The following is a 22,437-nucleotide window of genomic DNA, read 5'->3' on the forward strand; positions in this document are numbered from 1 at the left end:
CTTTGAATTTTATTTATCTTCTCAGAGACCATGAATTCAGTGGATATGGTATTTCTCATCATCATATTTGTAAGTTTCCTTGGAAGGGGAAGGGGTGTCCTTGGAGGGGTCTAAGAATTACCACGGATTCGGAGTAACTTGTTACTCATGGTGATTCATTAAGCTGCAGAGGGGTTCTCAGCCCATCCCAGCATCTTAAACAATCCATCCAAATCCAACCTTTGGCCGAACCATGTAGAGGGTTGGAACATTCACAGCCACAGAAAGCTCTGTGAATGGAATAGCATCTGTATATTTTTGGGGCAATGGGGAGACATGAAGAAAAGACAAATCCAATGGAGGAGTAGTAACTTCTACCATCCAGGTTTACTTGTGGACCACCTCCGTCTTGAATTTAAATATTCACTGATTGTATACAGTGGTCCTCAATACAGAAAGGCCCCCCTCAAGGAAAACCATGCCCTCCAAGCAGATACACAAACCACATTCTAGCCACATTCTCTCTAAGGGGGAAAACGCACACACACACAGAGAACTGTATTTGCTCTATTAAGTCCAACCTTCTCTTAACAGTTTCTTTCTTACCTGGCCCATGGAATGAAGCACAAAGAAGTTATTTTCTGGGGAAATTGGTAGAAAAACCCTCATGCAGACAGTTCCCATTCTGATTGCAGCCTGACTTCCACTTACTGAATATCACATCAAGTGGAGGTTCAGGGGTTGCAAAGGAGAGCTCAGCAAAAGAAGAAAAAAATAAGCCCACAAAGTTTTTCAAGGTAGCTACTGCAGAGTTATCAGGTCATAGATCTAAATGTCAGTGCTATATGCCTGATTTGCACATTTCAAACCGATTTGGTAATTTTTTTTTTTCATTTTTATCTGCACGCATGAAGTGCTTTAGAATACTGGAACAATTTACAATCATATTTAGTTTGCAACAGTTCAATTAACTTAAGTGCTGAAACATTCTCCCCAGCTGGTAACTAGTTTAATTGGTTACTATTACAAGAAATAATTTCTTCAGTGCTGGGGCTTCCCAATGTCCTCTCTGGAGAGGGCATGGCCATGCACAGGTATATGGAAATGGGGAGGTTTAGGAGCCTGGCAAAAATCTCTGACTTAACAAAGAAGAAACATCAGAATCCATTATATTATTTAAAACAAACAAAAACTCCCTAGGTATGGCTTTCCAACTTCTGCTGTAATTTTATGACCTCTTGTTCCCTTGGAATAACTTTATAACCACTCAATAAGCAAGATGAGGCTGTGGATCAAGGGTCGAAGACTTTTAAAGATATTGCATAAATGCACTTAACCATGAGCCAAAGTGATAAATAGGAAACCAAGATGAATGTCAGGAACACTGTGAAGAATGATTAGCTGGGACAGTTGGAGCAGCTGCTAAGGCAACTCCAAACACCTGGAAAGAAGGATTTCCTTCTGGCTTACAGCAAGGCTGAATTGTTCTAATTGCATTTGCATTAAAAGACACCACTGCAAATTGCAGAAAAGGATATGGTACAGTGGGAAAACATTATGTAAGTTTTCAAAAGGCACAACATAATACTGCATCTTACTTTGGGAGACATGGAAAGGTAGTTAAGAGAAAAAGAAATGGATGGGAACAGCTACACACCAATCACAGGAGACAGGTCACTACTGAGGAGGGAAGGGGAAAAAAGAGACTGGTATGTGATTTGTTTTCAGAGCAATCTTTAGCATAGTGGGTAAATGTTAAGATTTCATAAAATCTGGAAGTGAATACATGAGGCTGTATTTGATTATTTTATGCACTTACCTGTCTAAGTGATATGTTTTCTAATTAAAACTTAAAAACATTTTTAAAAGAGTCTGTGACAATATTCATTTTGTAGTCATTGTTAAACCAGTCATTGCTGGAATGTTTTCTCCTACCTTGGAGACCAAAAGCCTTAGACTTCTTTTTAAGGATCATAAAATGCCAAAACCCAAAGTTCATGATAGACTACCTCTCCTAACCTCATTATAATTTTTCTTTTTTTCTGTTTCTTTTTTTTTTAATAGGAGTATACTTGCTTTACAATATGGTATTAATTGTAACCCTGCTTATTTAACTTAAATGCAGAGTATATCATGAGAAATGCTGGACTGGTTGATGCACAAGCTGGAATCAAGATTGCTGGGAGAAATATCAATAACCTCAGATATGCAGATGACACCACATTTATGGCAAAAAGCGAAGAAGAACTAAAGAGCCTGTTGATGAAAGTGAAAGAGGAGAGTGAAAAAGTTGGCTTAAAACTCAATGTTCAGAAAACTAAGATCATGGCATCTGGTCCCATCACTTCATGGCATATAGATGGCATATAGAAAAAGATCCTGATGCTGGGAAAGATTGAAGGTGGGAGGAGAAGGGGACGACAGAGGATGAGATGGTTGAATGGCATCACCAAATCAATGGACATGAGTTTGAGTAAACCCCGAGAACTGGTGATGGACAGAGAGGTCTTGTGTGCTGCTGTCCATGGGGTCACAAAGAGTCGGACATGACTGAGTAACTGAACTTAATTGAACTGCTACATAACAAAGTGATTCATTTATAGATATATATATTCCTTTCCATTATGGTTAATCATAGGATATTGAATGCAGTTCTCTGTGCAGTACAGTAGGACCTTGCTGCTTATCCATTCCATACATAAAAGCTTTCTTCTGCTAACCCCAACATCCCACTCCATCCCTTCCCCAACCTCTACCCACCTTGGCAACTGTTACTGGCTTATTCTCTGTGACTGTGAGTCTGTTTCTCTTTTGTAGATATATTCATCTGTGTGATAGTTTGAAAGTCGCTCAGTCATGTCCGACTCTTTGCGACCCCATGGACTATACAGTTGATGGAATTTTCCAGGCCAGAATACTGGAGTGGGTAGCCCTTCCCTTCTCCAGGGGATCTTCCCAACCCAGAGATCAAACCAGGTCTCCCGCATTGTAGGCAGATTCTTTACCAGCTGAGTCACAAGGGAAGCCCAGATTCCATATATAAGGGATATCATATGGTATTTGTCTTTCTCTTTCTGACTTGCTTCACTTAGTATGATAATCTCTAGCTGCATCCATGTTGCCTCAAATGGTATCATTTTGCTTTTTTTGCTCTCTTTGTAATTTTAACTGACCTCACTGAGCTTGGCCACATGGATTAGAAATGTAGCCCAAATATTGCAGCGTTAGAAAGTGAACCCTCTTTCTTCTGCTATTGATTTCAGGCATATGGACACTACCCCAAAAAGGCCAGCCATAAACTTGAATTATGAGCATCTACTGACTGATTTCCACAGTAATCCTAAGACCTAACTATAGAAAGGTTAGCACTGGAGAGAGCAATCCAGACAAAAACACATGAGAAATTTTAAGAGGGTCCTCTGTCATGAACAGCTGATATTCAAGATAACAATGACTATACCCACAGGAAAAAGAAAGCATTCGGTTGAAAGGTGGTTAGTGATTGTACCTATAGCTTGTTACATAGCTTTAAAATAGTGTTTTAAAACTTTTAAATAGTGTTGGGAAAACCATAAAGATCAATAAAATATTGATTATTTTTATTATCAAATATCTAAGTGGTAATGGTGTACCAACTTCAAAGCAGGGAGGAGGTCTACTTTTTTAAAAAGTTGATTGTCAGTCCTTTTAAATCAAATTGTTTCCCATGGAATCACAGCCCTTTGCCATTCATGTCCATTAAGTATGATAATCTCTGGCCTCAACCTCGTAGACATTAGTTATGTGGCAATATACTTTCCAGAAAATACAAACACACATGTGACATACAACATATACATGGACATGCACATATATACACACAGATACACATACACAAGTATATACATACACAAATATGCATATGTATACATATACAGGTGAACTTTGGGCAACACAGGTTTGAACTGCTAGGGTCTACTTATACCGTACTTGGATTTTTAAATATGATGTAATGTGGAATCACATATATGGAGGGCTAAGTGTAAAGTTATTCTCAGATTTTGAGTGTATAGGTTATAGGTGCTCCTAACCCATGTTGTTCAACAATCAACTGTACATATATACATATACACATGTATATGTGTGCAAACACACACACACACACACACATACTCTGATACTCCTGGCAAGAGTGCCTTACTGTTGCTATAAGGAAATACACAGTTTAATTTTGTCTTACTATATTGCCAGCTAGTCCCTTCTGCCCCTAGTACCTAGTGTGGTTTCTGGCCCATTGGAAGTGTTCAGTAAATGGGAAATGAATGAATGCATTATACACAAGATTTGACTTTAACAAGATGGTGATAACAAAACCACACCAACTTTTTAATCACCTCCAATGGAAAAATGTTTTCTTCTGGGTGTATTTTGTTGGTGGAGGTGTTATATACAGTACAATAGTCAATTAAATAAGTTTTAGGGAACTGGACTTTACCCAAATCTTGGTAGTTACTTCTCTATACCTCCATTTTCTCATCTATAACGTGCAAATAATGGTGCACTGCCTCATTCTTTACTTTAGGAGGATTTATTAAGAACCCTCACATAAAGAGTCAAGCAAAGTGACAAAAAGATTGTAAGCCCACAATAAATATTAGTTGGTACCACCACGGTTACCATCATTATCCTCACTGTTTTAATCATAGCCTGAGTTTTCTGGACTTTCAAATGGAAGACAGATTTTCATATTAGCCTTCTTACTGTAACAGAAAGATTCACCTAATTTGAAAATTAAGATGTTAGAGGAAAAGTCTCAGATATCATCACCTGAGGTGAAATTGTCTTTTTGCTCTCTTTTCTCTTTTTGCTCTCTTTGTAATTTTAACTGACCTCACTGAGCTTGGCCACATGGATTAGCCAGGTTGTCACCTGATTCTGAGAAGGGGCACCTCCAAGTTGATCAAATTTCCAAATGGAGATGCTAAGGTTAAGTTTTTAAGAGCATGAGAAAAAGCAAATAATGCCTTTAAAACACTCCAATGCCATGAATTTAAATATCCCCATGGTACCTACCAGATACGAATTTTGAGGGGGTTCAAGTTTAACCTTCAAAATGCTGCAAGTCTCTGATGCTCCCTGGCTGTAGGTAGCAACTCTGGGAATGGTAAAACTGAACCAATTAGAAGGAAAAAAATGGGATCTTCTGCAATGCATCATTGGAAGGTGAAGAGTCCTATTTATTGTATACACACGGGGTATCTTTATATCAATCCACAAAAATAAAACCGAACATTTCTCTCCAAAACCTGATTAGGGAAGTCTCTAAGAGCATCCCACCGGTCTAACAGTCCAGGCAGTTAACAGGATTTTAGTAACTCTTCCAACCAAACACCAGGTCTATTAAAGCCAATTGCCTTCTAGCTGACATAGAATCACACTTACATATGGAACCAGCTTTGTAAGGTCCATTCTCTTATTCACAGTTCCACTGTCCTTGTGGATATGGTACAATCACCCCTTTTGTTTATTTAATCCCATAGAAATGAGTCGGCATACAGGGCAAAAAAGAAACCAGGGGGAATCTTTGCCCAAACCTTGCTGTGTACCTGAAGTTCAACCGTGTTTGGTTAACCTTCTATTTATTCCATCTCTTTGCTTCAGCTGACCTTTCTAGTTTTAGTTCTTGCCATGGTGTGTCGCGGCAGAAAGTGGCTCAATGAGACTCTGGCACCATGTGACAAAGGAACTCTTATGAGTCCTCTATGAATCGTTTCATTCATCAGGAGCATACACTGACGCTCCCTTCGGATGTCCCCATATCTGCCATTAAAAATGGAAAACTGTCAGTGCCAACATATAGGTACTTCTCAGCCTCAGACCCAGAGGCCAAACGTGTGGTGATCTCCAATTTCTGCTTTCCCTGCCATCGTTTTCCTATTGGATGGTTTGATAGCAATTCAGATGTTGACCCGTGTAGCCAGATAACTGGAGGAAAAGTAATTGGGTCATGTGTTGCCCTGGATCATGAAGTTACCTGACATGAAAGTAACGTGGCCACATGACATGCTGTGTGACCTGCTTACTAACTTAGCCTTCTCTGGCAAATAGAGTAATTAATCATCATTCTGGAGAGTGCACACACATTCCCACCAACAAATAGTGACATGCTTACAGAGGGCAATACCTCTAAGTACTACAAAACATGAGTCATTTGACTAAAGGGTATAGCAATCAAGCTGAAAACTTGCTCCATGGTTAAATTAGGAACAAAAACAGCTTCATTTTCTTTTCAGTCCTTTTTTAAGTGCACTGTGAAGCTCTGGTAGGAATAAGAGATCGGGTTGGAAATGAAGTGTGATAGCATTGATATGAATAATTTTCAACAACACCGAAGTGAATCAAAGGAAAGTACCTGTGAATTTCCTTAAATGACTTGCTGGAGGGTATTGTGTGGTAACTATATTACCACAGTCCCCCTTTTCTTTTTCAATTAGTATTGTTAAAGAGAAGCTTGACGATAGACTTCCTAACAGCGGCAAAAATAAATTCTCTCCAATTAAGTAGTCTAATAAGCTATTTAGGATTTTACCACTTAACATTCTTTCCTTCCCATTTAATTTTGGCTTTCACTTGGATGTCATCTTGTTGAAAATCCATCACAGAAAACTATGTGGAAAAAAAGATAATGTTGCTAAGTGCTCCTGAGTTTCCAAAACGAGCAGAAGCACAATATTTTTTCTAAATCACCCCAGGATTTTCCCTAATAACTCAGCTTCTTCCTACTAGAAATTAATATATGAAAATATATGAAAATGGTCAATATGCAAATTCAAATATCACACTAGTTACTCGTCTTCAGTAAGTGCTACACGCATATATTTGGAACAATACAATATTTTAAGGTTCTTGATGATAATAATGTTCTGGTATGCATATGTGCATGTATAATTATGCTCATTTAATTTAATCATGAAAATATTATAGGATCATTTGGTTTTCTCCTCTAAAAGTTCTCTCACTTTTTCTCAGTTAATTAATTCCACTCTGCCCCTTTTATAAGTCAGCTGATGGTAAGGAATGGTTTTAGGATTAAAAGGAGGATGATCACATTCCTGTAGAATGATGGACAGAAAAGAGGCATATGGGAGGGAAGTGGCATTTTGTCCTTAGTATACAGTCTAATCGAGGAACAAAGTTAGGCTTTCCAGTATAACATGGTCCTAGAAATGCCCGACTTTTCTGATCATTTCTTCCTGCAAGTTTCCAGTGTCCCTGAATGCTGAGAATTTGCCTCAGGGGCAGTCACCTGATTGCAAGAGAAGCCCTGGAAACCAGCTCTTGTGACTCACACATTCCACATGCTTGAGTGGAGTGGAGCTTGTGGGACTTTGCAGAATTACTGGAATCACATGGGATGTACTGAAGGGAGCAGGAGGGTGGAGCGCATTTAACTTAACCATGAACTAGAAGAGCAGATAACACCATGGTAAGTAGAGTAAAAAGGAACATGCTGACTGAAAGGGAAGAAACGTGATACAAAGGTCACTGCATGTTATCCCTCCCCCGCCAAGGAAATCTTATTTTCTTCCTCACAGAAAAAAAACTTTTCTTTCTCACAGGAACAAAAGTTTTTTGTTCCTTTCCCCAACATGTTAACAGAGACCAGTGAAAAGAAATAGGCTTCTCTGTGCCCATCAATAGAATCTATATAGCATCTATTTCCCCAGGGATTAATTCAGTTTTTGATTAAATCTTTCTGAGATTTAAATCATGATGTTACAAACCTCCAAGGAGCTCCTCTATGAGTTGTGACCTTCTTTATTGCTCTCTGCTGTTTGATAAAGTACAAAGATTGATTTATAATAGTGTATACTGTGTTTGAAAACAAGGAATAGCAAAGAGAATTGCCAAGTATAAGATTAATATAAAGTAAACATTGAAAAAACTATGCCTTGGTTAAAATATTCTATAATTAATACTGAGTTACAACTGTAGCTAGTAACACTAGTGTCAAATGAGTATAATAATGCTCTCAGTCATAAATTTTATCCAATGATTAGCTAAATAATGCTACAAGAAAGAGAAAACCGGCAATGCTGAAAAAGGATTTTGAACCAATATCACATTAAACAGATTTAGTTTGGAGGACTTTTGAATTGAAACAAGCTCCTTTTCAACAAATTACCCCTATCCAGTGTTCATTTATTTTCGTCAGCCTAATTTTGGTTTCAATAATTATTTTGCCATTAGTATCATCAAGGATGGAAGTGATTTAATGTTTGAGGACAACATCAAATGAATCCTTTATCTCTAATCAGGATGCTCCTGTATCGACTAGTGGCTACAACTTTTTTCCCCTTGAAAATCTCTCTTTACCCTCAAAAGGTTTTTAAGGGTAAAAATATAAATAACCCTTTAAAGGGAAGATTGTCATTTTTCTACTGCTCTCGCTAATTCCAACCAGAACATTCAAAATGCCCTGTTCAATTTAACCATCAATGAAGACAAGTTGTGATGTGAGGCTTATCCACTGAATCACAGTTGTAGAAGAATGCAATATTTGGATAAGACGATAGTAAGTTTTTATCTTCTCTTCTGATATAATAATTGGCAAATCTTACAGTGGTATAAAATAGAAAGAGAGCCATAGGAAGTGCTTCTTGGGTTACTTAGCAGATTTCAATGTATTATTGGTAGCTTTATCACATTTCCAATAATTATGAATATTTTTTTCTGTAAGAGGAAGGGGAACTGGGGGCTGAAATATATTTAGCCACATTCCCCATGGCTAGGCTTATGCTGAATCTTACATGCAGCTGGGAGTAGGGACCACCAGCTGAAATCCAGACTTGGCAGAGCACTGGTAACACATTCTCTGTCATCTCTGTCATGAGGACCACCAACCACCTACAAAGCATGGTAGACGTCCTGACAGCAAGCCATACCAGCAGTAATCTATCAACTTGTCCCATATTTAACCTGATGTCTTACATATGACAGAGAGACAGGGAGGTGCATTCTGTTACAAGTCTTCAAGAAATATTCATTCCATGCTATACACCAGAAACTAACATAACATTGTAAATCAATGTTCAATGGATGGTACAGTTCAACTATACTTCAATAAAAATATATATTCAGTCCATTATGGTAGAATTGCTTCCTAAGCTGAAATATTCAGCAGCTTTCTTTCCCACTGAGGCAGTGGCTTGTACTTAAAATTCATACTTTCCAGGGTTAAGTACAAAAACAGAGCTAATCTGTTTGATAAAGTCCGACGTCACTTCTCATTAGAGAAATCACCAGTTCCGCCTTTACTGTTTGAAAGGAGACAAGGTAAAATACAGAAGGCGCACGTTACCTTAGAGCTGAAATCCATTCATGAATATGGAAAAGCAAGGGCAGGGCAGGTGATCGAGAGAGGAAACAGAATAATGATAAGCGAGTAACGTGTACGGATCTGAAGAACGTGCCAGGAGTTTCGTTATGATAAATAAGAAAAGCAGAAGTAGATTTGAAACATTCGTTTCCCTTTATTAGCTCAGTGAGGCTGATGTGTACTGCACATTTAAAAAAAATCACAGGAATTTTCATACAATGAATAAAACCACAACAATACATGTAGAATTGGCAGGTGGAAAAAAACGCCCGGCAAGGGCTCAACTAATCACTCACTTTCCCTCTTCAGCATAGTTCAACCAACAGTATTACACTTTCACCTACAAATCTTAAAGTAGCTCCATCAAGTCAGCAGTTCACATTATTGAAAATGTCTGTCACATAGGTACAAATTTAGAATCATCACATTATATTACATGGCTATTCTAGGTCATCTATAGATCAGGTCTTAGACTACAGTGATTGAAGTTCTCGTTACAGCCATCAAAAAAGGACACATAATCATTACCTACTGTAAGCTCACATCTAAAGGCATGAAAAGGTTTCCTTTTTTTTCAACTGACCCAACCATCACACCCCAATAGTGCAAAGTTCCCTCTCTGCTGCTTTGAATGTTGACAGCCCAACCGTTGCTCTCAGAGTCATTTAGCAAAAATTGATTTTGTTGCACTGGAAGAATTATTCTGCTACATCTCTTAAAAAAAAAAAACCCACATTTCTAAAGCACCAGTTCAGTTACCAAAATTGTAGATGTGGTACTTACCACAGCATGAAGGCAATGGCCCAGGGTCATCTAAAAATCCTACAGATCTATGCTGAAATTTGCCTCCAGTGATGATGGGGTGCATGTGTTCATTTGAAATATACTCTCCAAAAAAATTAAAAATAAAAACAAAAGGAACACAGTTGACATTTTGATGGGCTACCCACAGTGTCTGCATAAGATACAAAAGCTCTATTTGGATGGTCTAGTGATTCTCTCTTTGCACTAATTTTAGATGCAATTTGAAGTCCATGGAGGAAAACTATCTTCATGGTAACAATATTTGTCAGGCCAGAAGGGTGGGAATAAATGAATCCTCAACATGAAATCTGTAGTGTTGTCTTTTGACAAGTAAGAAAAGAAACCCAGTCTTTGACTCATGTCAACGATCCAGGGCAAAAAGGAGAATGTATTGAAAATTGGATCACAAAAAATTTAAAGGCAAAATAGAGAACGTATCTGGTCCTTGAACACATAATATGATTTACTAAATATCGATTTCTTAAAAATAATTTATTGCTCTTAATAGTCTTTTTTATTCTTATTCTACAACAGAAGATACTCAGATTTCAGAAAGAAAGACTGTAAACTTTAGTTTGGCGTCCACACAGAGTTAAAATACCTGCATTTAACCTACAGAACAAGAATTAGGCAGATTAAAGATGTGTTACGGTTGTAACGCAGGACCTGTGAACAAGTTCTTTTATTTCATAGTATTTTTATTGCTTTCTATCTACTTAGAAATAAGAAGCCAAAAACTCAAGCAAGCATCCGACAGGACAGACAGTGGATTCACTCTGAACACAATATGCTGGTGATAAATGAATGCAGCTTTCAAAATTAGCTGCATTGGCCTGGGGGTGTAATCCATTTTTATACGATCGTGTTGGGCGAGAGAAAGGAAAAGAATGGTTACATAGTAGGTATATCATGTCTTCCAGAAAAGTCATGTCGGCCATACTGTAACTGAATCTCAACTCAGAAACTTGAATACACACGCCAAACTTCACTGACTTCCATTCCAGGGCTCCACACTCAGAGGAAATCCTGATGCTCAAAAATGGAGGTTTTTCTGAAGTTTTTTTTTTTTTTATTGAATTTAGCAGAAGCAATGTCATCAAGAACAACTTCATGGTCACGTCAGAGGCCATGCTAGTGCAAGTAGAAACACTGCTTCTGCAAAGCGGAATTTCCCAAATGAAACACTTAAACTCCAACCTGACAATTGCCATGCATCCTAGGTAGAAAATTTCCACTGGCTTTATTATTTTCATCAACTCATAATTTATAATAAATAGGCTATCTGCAACTGATAAATATGTCTCTTTAGTAAACAAAGGAATGAAACATCAGTATTTATACAGGATGCATAACTGTAAAAAATACAGATAAATACCATCATCATACTCTGCCAAGGGAAAGAGATACTGGCTTCAAAGAGAGTCTTCAGACACACATTAATTATTGTAAAAATCATACTATAATTATTACCTCAGCATTTTGTATCAAATTAAAATCACAAAAATTAAAACAAAACAGCATTTTAAAAAGATTTTTGACCTCTAGTTTCAAAACTACTGTTGATAGAGAAAATAAAAACATTTCTTAATGGTTACCCATTGAGAGACTTTACATAAAATCATGATATCTTCTAGAAAAATTTTAGATGAGAAAATTTCATTCCCCTAACAAATCCAGTGTATAAAACTTCAAAGAAAAACAAGCAACAAGAAAATGTGGAAAAATATTGCAGAAGTGGTTAATACCTTTAGGGGGCTAGGAGGTTTCTTGACAAGATGCTTAGATCGAAGCTCACCTAAGAGGGGATGGTTGTGCATAAAGCATCATTTGTTGTGTTGCACTCAATGGACACACACACTGTCCTTTTGTTGTTTTACAATCAAATATATATAAGCAGTAAGTTCAGCTTCTAAATATGTTAGTGTACAATAATTGTTTCACCTCATAATTACATTTGAATATTCTCGATTAAGAAAAATTTAGCAGTTTTTGAAAAGAAGGCTGCATTTACAGTGCATAGCTGTAACAAAAAAAGAACATCATTGTATAGTATGTACACAAAATAAAAATACTCCATTTAACATCTGTAAATACTTAACTACATCAGAGAATGTAGCAATTACACGAGCTGAACACATCCCAGAGAGTTCTACCCAACTCTCCTTAGTAATGTAACACCGTGCTCGCTCCTCAGAAACAACCACTGAACAAGCTGCACGCTTGACCATTGACAAGGCTTTTGAAATTTGCAGTGGGAGATCAACGTTTTGGACATTTACATGGGTGTCAGGAGGAAGGACGAACTACAGAAACTTCAAAATGTTAGGAAAGTTGAGCATTCGGTGCCTGCAGCATCCTCTCCCACCCAGATTCCTTGGCAAAAGGAAAAAGGAAAAAAAGAAAGAAAAAGAGAGAGAAAGGATATGAGTTCTAGAGAACCTGCGGTTTCTTCAGGATTGTCATATAATCATTACGTTGTGAGAGAAAGCTTGCTTCACGTTGATTTTGCACTTTCTTAAAAAAAGGAATAGAGTACGGAGGCTGATGCCCAGACATCAGTGGCTGTCATTTTAGGGTGGCCTGTGGTTGGTTGGTTAGCTTTCTTTCCTTTTGGATGTACGTATTTTTTTTTTCCTTTTGAATAGAATATGAACATTTTGAAGTTCTAGGTTTTAGGTGTGTCTTCATGGAACTGCTGCCATTCGAAGTGGTCTGCCCTTGCACGCTCTGGTCAGGTGTCCCCAGTTCCCACCTGTACATACATACTTCCCCCAAACCAGGCAAATACACACACAGGCACGCGCGCGCACACACACACACACACACACACACTCTCTCTCCATCACCAAGAGACTCAGGGAAAGCAAAGCTGACACCCATGAATAAACATGTGCTTACTGGAATTCCATCCTGTCTCTTGCCTCTTCAGCAGCTGGGTTCATGTAAACCATTGTTGTTGTTCTTGTATTGTTGTTGTTTTTTTGTACAGAGAGTGTAAAGTAGGAGAAATTCCTAAGTATGACTTGCAATAGTCTTTTAGGGAAGGACGCGCTGTCCCGTGAGGTATTCACCATGCCTCTGTCATCCTTAGCCAGGGAACATATTACCTGCGTAAGCTTCTCTGGGCTTCTTTCAGTAAACTATCGAAATCCAGAGAGTCATACTTGCTCTTGATGGAAGCAGGGTCAAAGTCATCTGAATTTGAATCTGAAAGAAACCCAAGCCAGGTCAGAGGTACACTTTGCTTATGGTCATTAATCCAATCATCTAATTTAAGATAACCCAATTCAAAGACAATTTATCCAGTTAATACACTTTAACAAAAATATGCCCAACTTTAATTAGTATATGAGGTTTGTGCTAGTATGTACATATATATGTACATATATTTACATATATATTTGCAGGAGGTATTTATATATATGAATATTAATAATTATGTGTATATCTGCAGAAGGTACTCATATGGTAGATGGTATGGTATATATACACCAATATTTTAATTAATTATGCTTATATATTTATTGGTTTATACCACTTGTATATATTTGCAGAGGGTATGGAGTGGTGAGTACTCAAAACACTTATCTATTGACTCATTTTGGATTTAAACATTCCTAGGAGGTAAACAAAACAGGCTATTTCTTTTCAATAACAACCTAGGCAATCAACCTGCTTTAAAAGTAAGGCCCTCCTCCTTCCTGCTATGTTAAATGACTTCCCCAGGTTCCTCAACAACTTAGGTGGAGAGGAAAAAGTAGAAGCTAGAACTAATTTTTCTGTTCATTGGGATTGATTTCATTAAGTATAAAAGCCAGACTCATCAGTCTGCTGCTCCCCTTGAAAAAGTTGGAAGGACGTAAGTTCTCAAGTGCCTTGAGGGACCCCAGCAACGGTGGTACAAGCTCTCCCCAAATTAGAAGGTTTAGGAAAATGCTTCATGTCCAGAAAGGGCAAATTCAACCTCTTTACTCACTAATGGGGCTTCCCTGGTGGCTCAGATGGTAAAGAATCTGCCTGCAGTTCAGGAGATCTGGGCTCAATACCTGGGTCTGGAAGATTCCCTGGAGAAGGGAATGGCGACCCACTCCAGTATTCTGGCCTGGAGAATCCCATGGACAGAGGAGCTTGGTGGGCTACAGCCCATGGGGTCACAAAGAATTGGACACGACTGAGCGACTAACACACAACTTCAAATAAAGCTATGGTTTTTCTTAAATCCTTAAACTAGTCGAAGTAAGCATTTGTGCAAAGCTCCACATGCCGCTTCAGTAGCCCTGAACAAAACTGATATATTTCAGTCCCACTGGGTATAAAGTAAAAATCCTTTGAATATTTCTGATTTTTCGCCATTGACACCTAAGAAAAAGTCTACCATTCCTTCAGGTCTTTCAGCTTGAGAAAGGGTATCTTGTATATACAATAGACAGCCTCAGGCAAACACATTCATTCTTTCAAAAGTACTTACTTGAAGGGAAGACAAAACCTTTCTGGGGAACATTAACAATCCTACTAAAATATGCATATTTGTGTTTTACCCAGATTAAATTGCAAAACAGAAATGCTCAAAGTGAAAGAAAAGGGTAATATGAGATAAGATGGAGGCTAATCATTGACTTCACAAGTTGTTCTGATGAAAAGGTGGCAAATCCCTCAAGTTCTACAGAACCAGGTTGTTTCCCCTACCTCACCCGTTTCAATCTACTTTAAAGACATCTTACATTTAAAGATAGGGAAATTCTTTCACTTTTTTCCCCCATTCTCATCATCCCTTGTCTCTACTGTGTTTCTTTGTCCAGGTAAGGTGAACAATTACAGTCAGCTTCAAATACAAAAACAGGACAAAAAGGGCCCATCTTTCATCTCCCAAATTTTACATGATCAATCTTAAATTACACAGGCTTACACTCTTCTCTTGAGAGCCTAATGAATAGTTTGATTGTATAACTAAAGCTGCCTAAGCAGCTGTTGTTCAAACCATAATCTTTTTATAAAGACAAAAAATAAGTCCTGCTCATTGCTAGAGATTAGCTTGAAATCAGAATTTCAGTTACATTGTAGAAGAAGATGAATGAGTCATTCAGTGATGGCAGTCTGTGTGACATGAAGTCCACATGACCATATGTGTGACTCTTTCCTTGGAGGAAATTTTGAGAATTAAAATGTCTTAAGATCATTCTACACAAACCTCAGAATTTCAGTCTTTCTGTGTTTTCATTAGCAAATATTAAAAGTACTTTGATACAGTGGTTGTCAAGAGTTTCTTCACTGTGAAATATGGTGGCTGATGCTTACATATATACCAACTTTCATGGGCATACATATGTCACTAGGCACCCACAAAATAATTTTTATTGCTTGAAGAGAGAATGCATCCACCTGTAACTTCTAGGGCAATAATATCCACTTTCTTTCCACTAAAGGAAGGATATATCCACAAGTTGATATAATGAAATTTTTATAGGAATAACCTGAAAACCACTCTAATAAGTTTTAAAAATAAAATTTTATAAATAATAATACCATATTAACAGAAATAAGTCACGTCACAGCTATATTCCTAGCACCTAGAAAACTGTGGGCACAAAGTGGAGACGCAATATTTATTGAATAAATGTATTTTACTGCACACCTGCATATTATTAAAAACCTGATTGAAAATGTTTGTGCTGAGATCTGGGACTGACTTACCAATGAATGGCAAGTGTATATTAAAAGTTACATATATATTCAGGATGCTGATAATGTAATACATTTCTTTGAGTTAATAAGAGTTTGTGACCAACATGTTATTTATTTCCTTTTTCTTACTTAAGTATAAATTCTAATTTGATCATAACTAATTCCTGATCAAAATGAACATATTCTTAATCCTGATCCATCCTTCTATTTTTACCCTATAGTTCTAATTTAATTTCTGTCTTTCCTCTTTAAGATTTTTCATCAAGCTCTTTCAAATGGAAAGATCCATCTGTTTATAGAACAGTAAATAGAAAGATACACGGATAACAGATTCACAGAAACCAGACTTAAATACTGTCTTCATCATGGTAAGCTTGATCATCCCTTTAAATTCTGAGTCTCATTTATAAAGCTCGTAAATAGTAACTGGAATTACTGCATTTTACATTAATAGTATTGTAATAACCATTAAGTAACCTCAACAGCCAAGAAATGGAGACCTAAATAGGGATATTTCTGCAAAGAAAACATGCACATGGCCAATAGGCACATGAAAAGATGCTCAATATTGCTAATTATTAGGGAAATGTAAATCAAAACAATGATGAGGTATCATCTCACACCAGTTAAAATGGGTATCATTTATAAGTCTGCAAATAATAAATGCTGAAGAGGGAGAAAAAGAAATCTTCCTAGATTGATAGTGGCAATGTAAATTGGAGTAGCCATTATGGAGAACAGAATAGAGGTTTCTTAAAAAAACTAAACATAGAGTTGCCATACGAGCCTGCAGTCTCACTCCTGGGAACATATCTGAAGAAAATTCTAATTGGAAAAGATACATGCACTCCAATGTTCATGCAGCTGTTTATAACAGCCAAGACATGGAAACAACTTAAATGTCCATCAGTAGATGAATGAATAAATAAGATGTGGTGATATGATATACAGAGGAGCCTGGCTACAGACCATGGGGTTGCAAGAGTTGGACATGACTTAGCAACTAAACCACTCATATAATGGATTATTACTTAGTCATAAAAATGAAATATTGCCATTTTCAGCAACATGGGTTATCAAACTAAGTGAAATCAGACCTTGATATTTGAAGAAAGACAAAGATATAATATCACTTATATATTGAATCTAAAAAAAGCAGTATAAATAATCTTATTTACAAAGAAAAATAGACTCACAGACATAGAAAACAAACATGGTAACCAAAGGAGATAGTGGGGGAGGGGGGCAGAGAGGAGGTAAATCAGTCAGTTGAGATTAACATATGCACACTGCTACATATGAAACAGGTAAACAAGGACCTATAGTATAACACAAAAACTACACTCAACATTTTGTAATAGCTATAATGGAAAAGAACCTGAAAAAGAGTATTATTGTCATTGTTTAGTCACTCAGTCACATCCAACTCTTTGCCACCCCATGGACTGTAGTAGCCTGCCAGCTCCTTCGTCCATGGGATTTCCCAGGTAATACTGGAGTAGGTTGCCATTTCCTTCTTCAGGGGGTATTCCCAACCCAGGGTTCGAGCCCAATGTCTGCTGCATTGGCATGCAGATTCTTTACCACTGAGCCACTAGTGAAGCCCCCAAAAGAAGATAAATACATATATATGTATATGTATACATAAATGTGTATGTGTGTATATATACACACACACACGTATATATAGTTTCAAGCGTACAGAAGCACTTTGCTGTATGCTTGAAACTAACACAACATTGCAAATCAACTATACTTCAATTTCAAAATATCAGAGAAATGGGATATGTGAATTAATTTAGGAAAGCAAATAAAATTTTTTTAAAATGGTAATCTAAATGATAGGTTGCTTTACTTTTGGTAAAATTAATCAGTATCACAGCATTTTAACACTTTAATCTTGATGTGCACATAAGCGGCCAATTCTTCTGAGTCCAGTATATGCTTGTTGTTTAGTCGCTAAGCTGTGTCTGACTCTTGCAACCCCCTGGGTTTAGGCACCTTATTCGGCATTCATGGCCTGAAGCACTCAACTTGAACTCTTCAAGGAAGAGAGACAAGACATACAAGATGATGTTCAGTTTCAAAGCTAGTCCCTGGTGTTGATTCTTCCATTTTAAAATAATTTGAAATGTATAACTACCCATTGCCATCCTTTTTTATTATAATTATAGCTACCATTTATTGAGAATCTATTTTGTGCCAGACACTGACACTGTGGCAAGGCCTTCGTAAACTGTATATAATCTTCACAGCAACATTATAAAGTATTTTACAAATGAAGCACCAGGAGTCAAGGGAGTTTAATTGCTCAAGGTCAAAAGCTAACTCAGGTTTCAAAACCAGGCCTGCAAGATTCCAGAGCCAATGCGCTGTCAAACTATACTAGGCCTATACTCAGATCCACTACCTTTCCTGTGATTGTAAGGCTGGAGGGAACTGGAAAAACCTATGCTGCTACAATACACATCAAACATTCTTTTCAGGAAATACAGAACCAGCTTAGCAATGGTAAAGCTTCTATTGCCACTGGCGAGGCAGAGAGATAAGAAGGGGGGAAGCATTCTTCTTAGAAATATTTCAGGGAGGCTCCAGTTCAATTTGGAAGTACTATCCAATCCTCCCTCTACCAGTGATGAATCGTGATCTAAAGGCCCCTCTAGGTAGCTTATTTTAAACTTTAGATGTTTTGAGACACTAGAAAACACCCTGGCCTTCATCACTGAAGAAAATAAGTCAAATCAACTCAAGACTTCAATCTGTCTCGACTGTTTTTATCAGCCAACATTTGAACAAATGACTTGCCACCTTTTATATTTTCATCCCTAGGCCTCTATCTAACAGTCAGCTGCCTCTCCCCTGCTTCATACTATCTATTTAGCTTGTGAAGTGAATTATAGCATATTCCCCCTGAACAATGCACCGCACCTATATCAATTACTCTAGAAGACATCAATTCAGTGGAAGGAAGGAAGAAAACCTATATTTGGTATTTACTTTTTTTCTTTATACCAAGCCAAAGTAAGTACAGATAGACATGTAATAATGCTTAAGAGCAGATTTCTATGTTAATTTCATGATGATTATTATTATAAATTGATTTAAATAATTGTCATATGCATAAGACACTGGCCATTTTCCTTCATTATTTCATAAAGGAACATAAAGGCTTATAATACACACATGAGATAGGGACTAATATGGAAAGGAGCAAAATTAAAATTGGAAAGGAAATTAAGATGTCCATTGTACCATTGTTTATAATATCAAAACCAGAAAATGTGTTTAGCTATGATGGAATGATTAAACATAGTGGTACTGCTCATCAAAAAGAATACTGTACAACCATTAAAGTATACTGGCAAGTCATTTTCAACCCTGTGAGTCACAGTGAAAAATGAACTTACATAATGCTAACTGAGAAAAGTAGATTTTTAAAGTCTATATATGTATAATATAACCTCAACTATAAGAAATTTCGATGTTCTGAGACAAAAATACTGAACAGCACATTACTCACTTGGTAACAGTGGTTATCTCTAGGTGAGAGGCTGATAGGTAATTTTACTATTTTTCTTGATACCTTTGTATATTTTCCAAATGTTACCCCTTGAGTCTGCACAATTTTTATAACAGGAAAGATGAATACTTATCTATTCTTCAGTTTCCTTATCTGTAAAATGGGGATGATAATACATAATATCCACTTCTAGGATTGTTCTGGTAATTAAATGAGAAAATACTTGCAAAACCTTGGCACAGTACCCATCCTATGGAAGCACTCAAAGAATAGCATGTTTATTTTCTTCTTTTGTTTTAAACTAAGTATAGTGTGATTTAGCACATGAAATTTTACTTTTTCCTCTGAGTATAATTTGTAGGAAATGCTAACATTTCTAAGAGTTGGTGAGATAATAGGGAAAAAAGAATAAAACGTTTGCATATTCTGCTCTGCAAAGCAATGATGCCAATGCTATAATCTGTATAAAAGGATTCAGGGTAGGCACAAAAGCAACAAGAGATTAAAAACAAACACATGAACACACCAAATACAACACCACACACATAAAGACGCACAAACAGTGAAGAATTCCAGCATCTGGGCAGGCAAGAGAAACAATCTGCTTCTCTTGGTTACCAAAATCTAAGCCCCTTCTGAAATCATCTCATATGTTAAAAAGTTAAAAAAAAAAAAAAAGGATAAAATCTGTATTCAAATATTTCCTTTAGTAAAAGGCAGTAATGGTTTGACCCAATGTGCCTACAGTTTACATATGCTTCCATTTTGAACTCAACATTATGGATTCCTCATTCTACGTACAGTAAAATCCATACCTAGGTCTGCATAGTTAGACTTGAAAAATTGCTTGCGTCCACAAAAGTACAGCTCGAAGTCAGTTTCATTCGACCTGCGCAAAGTGTATCCATTTTCAAGAGCAGCAAAAGCATCACAGGTATAACGGTAGGTAATGAAACCATAGCTGTCTCTGCAACAGACAAAGAGGAAAAGTTCAAAGCCAGTGAGGAAGCATTAGCATATATGACTGTAACCCTTTCCACTTTGGAGACTTTGCTGGTGCCAGCCTCTGAACCACTGCATCCATTTATCAGTGTGATTGTCCTGTCAAGCCGCTAAATACTTATTTCTGGGACAGGAAATCTCAACTAGAAAGATTAATAAATAGGGATGAAAGAAAATAAATAAGGTTCTGAACTCAACATGTCATCTGTCAAAGCATTCCCATCCTGGTAATCTTACAGCCATAATTTTTTACATATGTCAGCTTCTAAACAAGAAATAATCTTGAAGATTCTCACCCATCATCCCGCAGATTTACTGTGCACTCCTCAATTTCACCAAAAACTTCAAAACGGTCCCTCAGTTCTGTCCGTGTTGTGTCAGGTCTGATTTTACCAACATAAATCACACGGCGCTCTTCCTGGAGGGGGAAGTGAGAAGAGACTTTCTAGTTCTTAAGATAGGAAAGACATTGATGCCAGAACCATTTAAGAAGGCACAATCATGCATAACAAGAACCCCCACGGCATGTCAATTAAAGCAAAATACACGCTAAGACTTAACAGAAGACTATGCTTGAACCAAGTTTTACTTTCCATTTCTCCAATTTCACTCACTGCATCTCACTCTCTTCTACCTTTTCTGTCTCTGTTCCTTTGCAGCATGAAATTTAATGTATTATTAAAAAAATACATGTAGTGTGGTCTTTTTATCACTAAAGAGCTGAATAATATATATTAAATATTTTAACAATTGTGATTCCACTATTAATCTTCAAAATTGGTAAGAAACTGACCTGGTTTGCAAAACCATTTAACTTCTCCTTAACTCAGAATTATAATAATAAAACGTGTGCATTTTTAAAATTTCTATTGACAAATAACTTATGTACATTACTGTATAATTTTAAGGTGTACAGCATGATAGTTTGATGTATAAATCTTGATATCCCTCAAAATATTGATTCTCAAACTCTAGTATAAATATAAATTACCTGGGGGGGCTTATTAAAATGCAAATTATTGGGGTTTATTCCAGCTATATTAAAAAAAATTGGAAGATAGTGTTCAATGATCTTTATTTTTAACAAGTATACCCCAGTGTCTCTGATACAGGTGGCCCAAAGACAATAATTTTAAAAATACAGTTTTAAAATATAGGCCATTTTAAGCCATGGGTCTCCAAAGAATAAGAGCTATAAAAGAGGCTATAAATTTCACTTTGCCAGTGAATCTTATTTTAGGAACAGATGTGAAGGGTGTGGCCTAATTTTCACAAGTGGAGTCAATATCATCATAATCTTAAAGTCAACAACAATTTATAACCTACAAAACACGGGGAAAATATTTTATAGCCTGAGAACGGATTCATTTTTTTGAAGAACAAGAACACATTCTTAGTGTAAGATATAATCCTATATTTCTTGTTCTAAGAAGATAAGGCCAAAGATGATCATCTCTCTCAAAACTGAAAAAAAGATTTTTCAAGAATGGAAGAAGTTAATACAAATGTCCTTACCAACTAGCCTGTACATCTATCGATGACAAACAAGAATGAAATGAACTTGCAGTTGGAGAGATTTAAGTTAGATGGAGGCAGAAACTAGGGATCATAGGACTAAGGCACAGATTTAACTTGCCTAAGAGTTTTCTCTGGATGTGCTTAGGATATGTTGTCTTAGATGTTAAAAAAAAAAAGTCATTTAGGCTTAAGGCAAAGAGATATCCTACATTATTTACTGAATGCATGTCCTTTTCATGTGTCCAATATTTAGCAAAAGACCTGGCAAAGAGAGGACAATCAATAAATGCTTGTGAAGTACAACTGAACAATTCACAGACATATCCTATAATACATATCCTTCCAGGTGATTTGATCATCCATGTCTCATCTTCTTTCATCATATGCAGAACGCATATTTTCATTTTCAATAGGGAAATTACTCTGAGCTTCAGATTCGAATAACCAACTACCTATCTGACGTCTCAGGTTGGATATCACCTAGGCACCTCAAACTAGACCAACATTAGCCAAACCAAACTCTCCAATTCATCCTCTTCTGACTGGGTCTTTCCTGAAATGTTCTTGTATCAGT

At 36.9% G+C, this 22,437-nt stretch overlaps 1 protein-coding gene across 2 annotated transcripts in view; it reads right to left on the bottom strand.

The window, feature by feature from the left end:
• Positions 1 to 9,487: 9,487 nt before the first annotated feature.
• Positions 9,488 to 22,437, bottom strand: part of PPARGC1A (PPARG coactivator 1 alpha) — a 105,992-nt gene continuing 93,042 nt past the window's right edge. The window contains exons 11-14 of one of the 2 annotated variants that reach the window (XM_061164472.1): positions 20,642 to 20,763; positions 20,159 to 20,310; positions 13,249 to 13,348; positions 9,488 to 12,514 (exon numbers count right to left, since the gene is read on the bottom strand). In XM_061164472.1, coding sequence (XP_061020455.1) covers positions 12,445 to 12,514; positions 13,249 to 13,348; positions 20,159 to 20,310; positions 20,642 to 20,763 — 444 coding nt within the window. In that variant the 3' untranslated portion in view covers positions 9,488 to 12,444. Of the gene's footprint in view, positions 13,349 to 20,158; positions 20,311 to 20,641; positions 20,764 to 22,437 lie in introns of both variants that reach the window. The other variant, XM_061164471.1, reaches the window with a different exon arrangement.

This window comes from Dama dama, chromosome 17 (assembly GCF_033118175.1).
Source record: "Dama dama isolate Ldn47 chromosome 17, ASM3311817v1, whole genome shotgun sequence".
Taxonomy (NCBI): Eukaryota; Metazoa; Chordata; class Mammalia; order Artiodactyla; family Cervidae; genus Dama; species Dama dama.